General features: G+C 47.0%; 1 protein-coding gene across 1 annotated transcript; it reads right to left on the bottom strand.

The window, feature by feature from the left end:
- Positions 1–846: 846 nt before the first annotated feature.
- LOC128084425 (polycystin family receptor for egg jelly-like) lies at positions 847–8,437 on the bottom strand. The gene is made up of 2 exons (XM_052690443.1): positions 8,238–8,437; positions 847–7,597 (listed from the first exon to the last, which is right to left on the bottom strand). The coding sequence occupies exons 1-2, from the start codon at positions 8,420–8,422 to the stop codon at positions 979–981; spliced, it is 6,804 nt and encodes a 2,267-aa protein (XP_052546403.1). The 5' UTR covers positions 8,423–8,437; the 3' UTR covers positions 847–978.
- Between the last annotated feature and the right edge of the window lie 40 nt (positions 8,438–8,477).

Here is an 8,477-nt window from a genome sequence, read left to right as displayed (position 1 = left end):
GTCTTTGGAGAATGGAAGAGAGAAAGTCACCACCACAGTTTCCAGCATAGCTCATAGTTTTGCACTGATGCCAGGAACTTGTCCAAATATCATGGGAATGGGAGAAAGCCAGGAAAGTTGGCAGCAAGCAAGGCACAGTGGGTTTTGTCCTAAGGGGTTTCTTACTCTTAGGGAATTCCTCCACCAGAGTGGTTTCTTTTCTTGGGGAATACCTCTCCAAAGTACTTACGTGAGTGGGGACCTTTTATACCCTGTTTCTCAGTTCATTTTTTTCCTTCTTCTTTTCTGTCTGTTAGGGTCATGCTCCTGGCCCTCCAGATAAGCCAGCAGGGAGTGGTGCCTTTGATACCATGGACAAGCATTGCTGCTTTCTGCAGTGGTTGGCTCATTCAAGCCACACCCCAAAAAAGGCTCCTTGCCCCCCTTCTGCTTATCTCTACAATCATGACCACAAGTAATGTGGCACAGTAACACCTACCACTCGCCCCCCTAGAAAATTCCCAGTATTCAGATAGAGTCTTATCACCAAAAAAGCCTCACAAAGGGAGCGTTGAGCCAGGGAGAATAAAGAGAGGGGTTCAGAAATCCTCTTTCACAGGCTGCAACCCACGTGTTGTTTTTTCCTTACTTTGCCATTCCAATTCCCTGCCCATCCTGCTGTATAGGCAGTGAGCAACCAACTAGCTGGGCGCTTACCTTCCCAGCTGGGTCAGCAGACTGCACCCCAGCAACACGTGCTGCTGAAATGGGTGCAAAATATCCTCCGCACAATTTGTCTCTGCTGAGAAAATCTCAGTAACAAAAGTTTAAATCCTACAAAATCCATGGAAAAAAACCACAAGAAAATAATTTAAAACATTTATTTGAAACACAAGTGTTACAGACTAGAGGTGGTCTGGAAAATAGTATCTTGCTTTGCTCTTATTACAAGACAAACCATTTTTCCCCGTTTGCTTTTCTTTTCTCAAGGCCCGAATGTCACTGAACTCTCTTCTCAGCTTGCCCGTTGGGCACACCGTGGCAAAGATTGGGGTCACTTCTTTTGGCCGTTCTACAGATCGGAAAACACAGCATCTTTTTCATCCTTTGCAGGAGGAAAGCAACCGCTCTTGCTTCATCAGGTGGTTCTTCACAGACAAGTTGTTTCCTATCTCCATAGGCAGACATAATAACAGCTTGGAAGAGGTTGATCAAAACACAGGTCATCACCAGCAGGAAGGAGGTGAGGAAAAAACCACCCATCAGCCTGCTGGATGAAAATGCAGTATCTCTGAAAGCAGACACGCAGTAAGAGAATACGGTCTGAGCTGAGTGAATCATATTATTGTAATTCCATTCATGCTGGCCAAACACAAGGTAGCCAAAAGCCATAAAGATAGAGAAGTACACCATCACCACAGAGGCCATTGAGGAGATCCCAGGAAGGGCTGCCAAGATTGATCTTTGAGCCAGACGCACCTCGTAAAACAATTGAGAATACTTTAGTGTCTTCAAAACTGCAAGAAATGCCAAAAAGCCCAAAGTATTCCTTAGATTCTGATCTAGATGAGAAGCTGCGTGAAAAGGAATGAAATCGTTTGGATAAAGTAAGAAAAAATGAACGATATCAGCTCCCATCTTGAACTTTAAAACCTGGAAAGGAATAATCAGGAGGAATGCCAATTTTAAGATGAAGCTGATGGTCCTGGAAATATTTTTTTTTCCTTGGACCATGCTGTAGAGGCCATCTGCAACGTACATGAGCAGAAAGGCAACAGCAGCTAGGAAAAACAATTGTTGACCTTTAGTTTGCTGATGGAAAATGGGGACAGCAAATGAGTGTACTGACAAAGTTGGTTTTATGATCCCAAAATCAGACAGTTCAAATATGACTGAGATGCTGCAAAAGAGATCTCCATCAGACATGAACGTAGTCAGTTCGATGATCACAGCCCAGGTCTTTTCATCAAGCCAGTTGCTCTCCTGCAGCAAATCCAGCCTTGTTGTTGAATTACGTCTTCCTTCTTCAGGGAAAAAGTAAAACGTGTATCCTCCTGGTCCGTATGTGTGCAGATCTCCGTATGAGAAGTAAGTCCAGGGAGCCCTGTTTGGTTGGTAAGTAAACCCAGGGTAACTGCTGGTTTCCTCGGAAAAAGAACGGTTGGTGACTTTTGTCCACGTGCCAGCATAGTCACCTTTCTCTTCGAGGTCCCTGCCGTATTTGTGAAGGCAGTGGCTTTTACTGATTACAAATTTATTTACAAAGCTGTGAGGGTGGAAACAAGTTTTCTCAGTACCTTTAGCCCGCACTTGCCTCATCCTAGGCAAACCGATGATTTTGGATGAGCTGTCGGTAAGAAAAGTTGGCTGAACGTCGTTGTGGATCAAAGGCAAGAAGGTGTCGTTCACCCACGTGTAAATATCTGCCAGCTTAACCACAGCAGGGAGTCTGGGAGAGAACTGGTTCCGAATAAATTGGTTGTAGTGGAAACTGTTAGTGTTCACAGTAGAATAAGCAAAACATAAGACAACTGCTAAAACCACAAGGTGACCGATAACATCTTTTATGAAAATGAATGCCTTGACTTTAATTTTTGCCGTTTCCAGCATCTTTGCAATTTCTTCATCTTTTAAAGGCTTGTACTGCTCGGTGTCTCTGATCTGGGCAAGCTTGAAGTGCTTCTCCCGCATCTCTTCTTCATTCATTGCTTCCTTTTCTGCTTGAATCTCAGAAGAGAGATCCTGGGTAAACCATGGAATGTTTTCACAGTATTTTGGACGAACTGTGTTCAAAGCTGAGTAACAACTGATTTTTATGATTGAAACAAAGAACACATTTTGAATAAAGGAAGTTGCCGACGCTAAAAGCCACTCCAGCGAAGTCTGGTAGCCGTAAGACAAACCATACAGTACAATGAAAAATGACGATACCCCACTTACAATTATCACTAACACCCACGAGAGATAGACACACCACCAACAACAAACTATGGGTGGTCTCTTGCTAAAAGGCACAGAGCTAACGCTGAGTAGCTTGCTTTCTTCTTGCAAGTTACCTGCTTCCTTTGCGCAGTTATTGCTGAAACTGGAATTTGACGGTAGTCTCCGCCTGGCCTTAACCTTTGGACGGGAATTCTTTCCTGTTTGCTCCTTGTCTCCGGTGGTACTTGCACCTCCTTCAGAAACTGGGCAGTTACTGCTGTTCTGGGGAGCTCCCTGGCTTCTCGTCTTTCCCTCAGTTCTTCTTCTCTTCAAGTTATGCGTCGGGCCCTGAGAATCGCTGTGAGCAGCAACGTTCTCCGGGGAACTAATGCTACCAGATTGTGCTGACGTTTCTGAACGTTTCCTTTTTTGCGAATGTACTCTCCAGGTTTTAAGATTCATAGGAAGCAGAGTTAGACTTCTCTCTGGGTTCTTCTGGGAATACTTAAATAAGGCCATTATAATCATTTCCACAGGTATTGTAATCAAAGCACATTCAATGCCTATGGCAATTGATCTCAAGTACCTCAGGTGTCTTGGAGATTCTTCATCCCTGTCAGCATTAAAGAACATAATGTTAACGAACAGGTTTAATAATAATATTGTTAGACAGGAAGATAACCTTTGGAGCCTGCTATAAGTGCCAGTGAGAACCTGAGCAAAAACGGAGAGCCATAGATGGCCCTCTTTCAGACCACTGGCCAGATCAATCAAAAAATAATCCTTTCTGGATAGAGGTGCTTTTGGGTTGGTGACGGAAAATGTCCTTTCTAGTAAGCCATCTCCCTTGTCAAGGGCAAGCCATTTCCTGCACATAAAGAACCAGGTCTTCTGAGCGGACACGTGTTCAACTTTGGCTCTGCTTAAGAACCAGCCTGGCGATGGGCCTCTGTTGTTGTGCCAGACCCTGAAGGCGCAGATGTCTCCCAGGTCTTCCTTCGTAGTCAAGAGAAAACAGTCAGTGCTTCCTCGACGGAAAGCAGGAAACTGTGGATGCCGCAAGCAGTGGATATCACTTGTGCCGTTCTGGCCGATGAGCTGAAGAAAAACATCTGCGCTGGTTCCAGCTCCCCAGCGACTGCCGGTGTACAAAGTGACCAAAAAGCTGACTTTATCAAAGGGGTCGTTGTCGGGCAGAACTATAATTTTGTCTTTGCTGATCATCTCAGCCCTGTCTTTCCGCACGGCCCACAGAGACAAAAGAAAGTAGGCTGCAAAAATGAAGAGCACTGTTAGAAGGGTCACGGGGTTCTTAGGGATGTCCGCTATTAGGTTTCCTTTGAGATCTACTCTGTTGGGGGTCACAATGACTTTGGCTGCCAGGAACTTGATGTCAAGTGTGGATGTATTTGAGGCAGTGAGGACTGACCGGCTCCTGTGACTCCGCTTCATGCTGCAGACACAGTGTACCCGTTGCCAGTTGGTCAGGGAACCAAGTCTGCACGTGTCCTCCCTCCACTGATTTTGAACTCCCCCCAGAAACAAGCAGTGATCGCTAAAAGTGTGTATGCTCACCAGCCTCATGTTTGGATACCTTGTGATGTAGGGGGTCAGCAAGACGATGGAAATGTTCTGACTCTGGGCACCGCTTCCTTGAGCTGCGACGTTCAGCACTGACTCGGTGAGGCAGATGATGTAAGGAGCCTTGATGTTACACTCTTCATCCACTGCCTTGGTTTTGCTTGCCACCGTTGTCATGTTGTGAAAAGCATCAAAAGAGGCTATGGGAAAATTCTGAGTGACATTAGTGCCAGTGAACACGAGCACCTGGAAAGCCACTTCTAATTTTGTCAGGATCTGGATGTATATGATCTTGGTATCTCTGTTCACCTCCAGACTAAATCCTCCGGTTGTGTAGGTTTGTGTTTTATCAGGTCCCATTGCTAACTGAAATGTTGATGATTTGGTATCTTTCCTAGCAATAAGGACGTTTGCTTCTTCAGGCAGGATGCCTAGCAGATCCCCATTAGCCTTGGTCTCTGCCATTTTGAAGCCCAAGATGGCTGTTGCAATTTCTGAAGTATAATTCAACCAAGGGAAAGGGTTTTCATCAAACTCAAACAGGGCAGTGGAAATGACGGCATCGTAAGACAACCTTGAAGAGTTTCCAGTTTTTAGTGTTGGATAGAAACAATTCCTGCAGGCTTCTGTGGTAGAGAAAGCATTTGCAACATCCCAGTTTTCGTCCTTCATCAAAGTGATTTTCCAGTTGCTGGTTTCCATGATAGTGTCTTCCTCCCCAGGGACTTTGCCTTGGAAAACAATCTCAGTTAAGTTTTCCATGATGGAGAAGACTTGCGTAACTGCACTAACATTGACCTTCCTGCGACGCAGAAGAGCAGCGCTTAGGATGTTGGACAAGCATTTTAGAATTCCAGTGGTCTGAATTTCTGTTTGTTCAGACCAGCGGCTCTCATTCCTCTGTGTTTTCAACACCCCGGTTACTTCAGTCAGTTTTGTAATGGCAATCTCTTGCGATCGAGCATTCACTTCCTCAGGTTGCTCTGTGACTTGAAAAAGAGAGGCTACCACTTGGTTAATTTCCATCGTGTTCTCAACTGAAATATTCAGGGCTGCCTTAAGCAGGCTTTCCCTCAACTGAGCCTTGGGTATTGGGAGTGTTGGTGCGGCTTCGATGTAGTTTAGGACAGAAGCTGCAAGATAAGCCAAATAACCCGCATTAAAATAGTCTCCGGTCTGGAGATAAGCTGTCATGGGCGCACTTAAACCGCTCACTGAGGCAAACAGTTCATGAAACACAACAGCTAGCGGTCGACTTCTCACTGGGTTCTGTGCTCTGACATGCAGACTCACTTGGGTAAACGCCCCCAGAGAGTCACACACTTGAACGTACAGTGTCAGAGCGTACCTCCGGGAGGGGACACCAACTGGGAGGGGAGATGGAGGCATTCTAGGCTGATAGCCAAAGTACACAATTGTGCCAAATGTGTTGTCCTCCACCGAGTTAATTTTGGCAGTTTTGGATACGTCGGAAGCTACTATGACTTTGTAAGTCAGGGGTAAGTTGCTGTCCGAAAATCCACTGCACTGGACAACAAATTTTGTCAGGAAAGCTGTACCGCGGTGTGGGCTGACGCTACACTTGCCAGCCCTGGGTGGAGAGTTTACTTTAAATGCATATCTGTAGAGGGATGACCTACCGCCCCAGGTAGTCACTTGTAGTAGCAGTATGTATGATTGATCTGCAGTACTGGTAAAAGTCAGAGCATGTATAGAAAGGTATGCACCAGACCTGCCCGTTGAGGTTCTAGAAGACCAGTCAAAGCTAATTTCTGTAGAATTTTCCATCCAAAGCGACCAATGGTAGACTATCTGGCTGCTCGTTTGACAGTTGAGGCATTTGCCTGACAACGTAAACCTCTCTGTCGGAATTACAGCGCTGCCACAGTTTTCAAGGCACGCCACATCCAGGAGAGGTGAGAAGCCAGACTGCACGTTTACGCTTTGGTCGGCATAACTCTGTCTTCTATCCTTTTGAATGACTAAACGGAAGTGGTAGACAGTGTTTCCCGGGAGCGATTCCGGTGCTAGCACTTGAACAGCCCCTGAAGATGTCAGCCACCTCAAATCCCTCTGGGCTGGATGACATTTATTTCCCGCACTGATTCTCATGCTTTCATAGTCCAATAGCTTCTTAGTGCAGTACCAAGTAAACGTGAGTCCCTTTAGTCGTTCCGGTGAATCGGGGTCGTAGGACACGGAGCCATCGAGAGTCCAATTATCAAAAAAGCCCACTGTCCGGAAGTTGCCTCCTGCAATACTTGCCACAAGATCACTTCTCTCTATCTCTATGAAAACCCTGTCTGTCTTACTGAAGGATCTTTTGGTCCCGAGCACGTATACTGAAGCAGTAAAGTAGACCTGATACATTCCATAATCCAAGGTCCAGCTGGGAACCGTTAGCTGTACTGTGTTGACACCGTGCATCGCTGATGTATTTAAAGGTTGGTCCCAGTCTGGATTAGTTTTCATGTCCTTAACAGCATAGAATATCCACTGAGGCTTTATGGACACGTGGAGGTTGCAGTCCACTAGCACTCTGGCATACAGGTAAAACGTTGTCCCCTTTTTCTGACGTATGACAGAGGTATGAAGAGGAGGTTTTTGAATTGTAACCGAGTTTAATTTGCAGGCTGCTTCCTGGTGAAGCACTGCCAGCTCTGTTGCTTTTGAAGTGTCATCCCTGACGCTTGGGAGAGCCGGTGTCAGTCCATTTCGGGTGCTGCTCACTTTTGCCACGAACCCTTGGTGTTTCTCAGGATCCCCGGGGAAAGCAGAGCAATGGAACAAGCAGGCGGCGCTTCTCGTGCCATCACGGTATGCGTGTGAGCTCTTCTGGGCGTCCCACCTTGCTGACATCTCAATGCTCAAGTTGCGATAAAGGCACTCGGGTGCGGCGCATGAGGCAGATGAGCACTGCACTGTAATGAGACTGGAGGCCACCGGCCAGAGAGCGCTTCCCAGGGAGAGGCCTGACTGGAGCGTGAGCTGCCCTGACCAGAGGGAGGTGTTCTTCACCCAATCCCAATTCAGGTACCAGCGGCAGTGCGGCGGGGAGGCAGGCTGCCTCTCTGTGCTCTCTGCCTCCGCTGTCGCTCCTGGGGCTGGCCGGTACCTGTGGAAAGTGTTGTTTCTGCATTGAGCATTGAAAAGGGCAATTGGTCTAAAGAATTAAGCTGTAACATATCCTTAGAAATAACTGACGTGGAAAGTAAGAATACCGTATACATCTTAGGAACATATATTAGGAACATGGCTACCGAATTACCTAACAAACACTTTCTCACAAAGCTGCAATAGGTTTGCAATGTTCTAACCAGTATGGGTATAGTATTCTGAACTAGGAGACATACTGTGAGGTTGTTCATTAGTGCGGCAGAAGCAAAATACATCTAACAGACTTTCAAGGAGTCAGGGCCTTTACACAGAGCAGAACTGTCCCACTCTGTGGGAATGTTAGGATGCCATACACTGGCTCCAAGATACTCCCCTCTATCCTCCTCCCGAGCTTGTCTCTACGCAGGGACAGATTAGTATTAGTATTGAAGCATCAGGAAAGCGTGTGAACCTGCATTACTCAGCCAATGAGGAACCAAGGTAGAAAGAGATCAGCGGCAGGCAATAGGGGATCAAAGATGTAACAGTGTTTTGTCGGGGCTCTCCTCCTTGCAGGAGGCCCGCCATTGCAATTGCGAATACAATCTTCTTTCTTAGAGAAACCGTACTAGAAAATTATTTGGATACTTCCAACATACCGCAGTCGCAAGGTGCCATTCCCCAGGCAGGACAGCCAGCCGTCGCCGCTGCGACCTGCGGAGCCGCGCCCGGGAGCTCCGAGGCAGCTGACCGCCAGGGGCGGCGGCTGCATGCGCGGAGAGCAGGCTCGCAGGGCTAGCAGGGAAAAGGCGAGCAGCTGGAGCAGAAAAAGAAGCGTCGGCATGGCGGCACGACGGGTGATGGAAAGCGCTCGTCCTCCGGAGTGACCAGCCGGCAGC

The sequence above is a fragment of the Tympanuchus pallidicinctus genome, unplaced genomic scaffold (genome assembly GCF_026119805.1).
Source record: "Tympanuchus pallidicinctus isolate F22 unplaced genomic scaffold, pur_lepc_1.0 scaffold27, whole genome shotgun sequence".
Lineage (NCBI taxonomy): Eukaryota > Metazoa > Chordata > Aves > Galliformes > Phasianidae > Tympanuchus > Tympanuchus pallidicinctus.
Note: the sequence above shows the minus strand (reverse complement) of the source record. Positions and strands in the feature narration are given on the sequence as shown.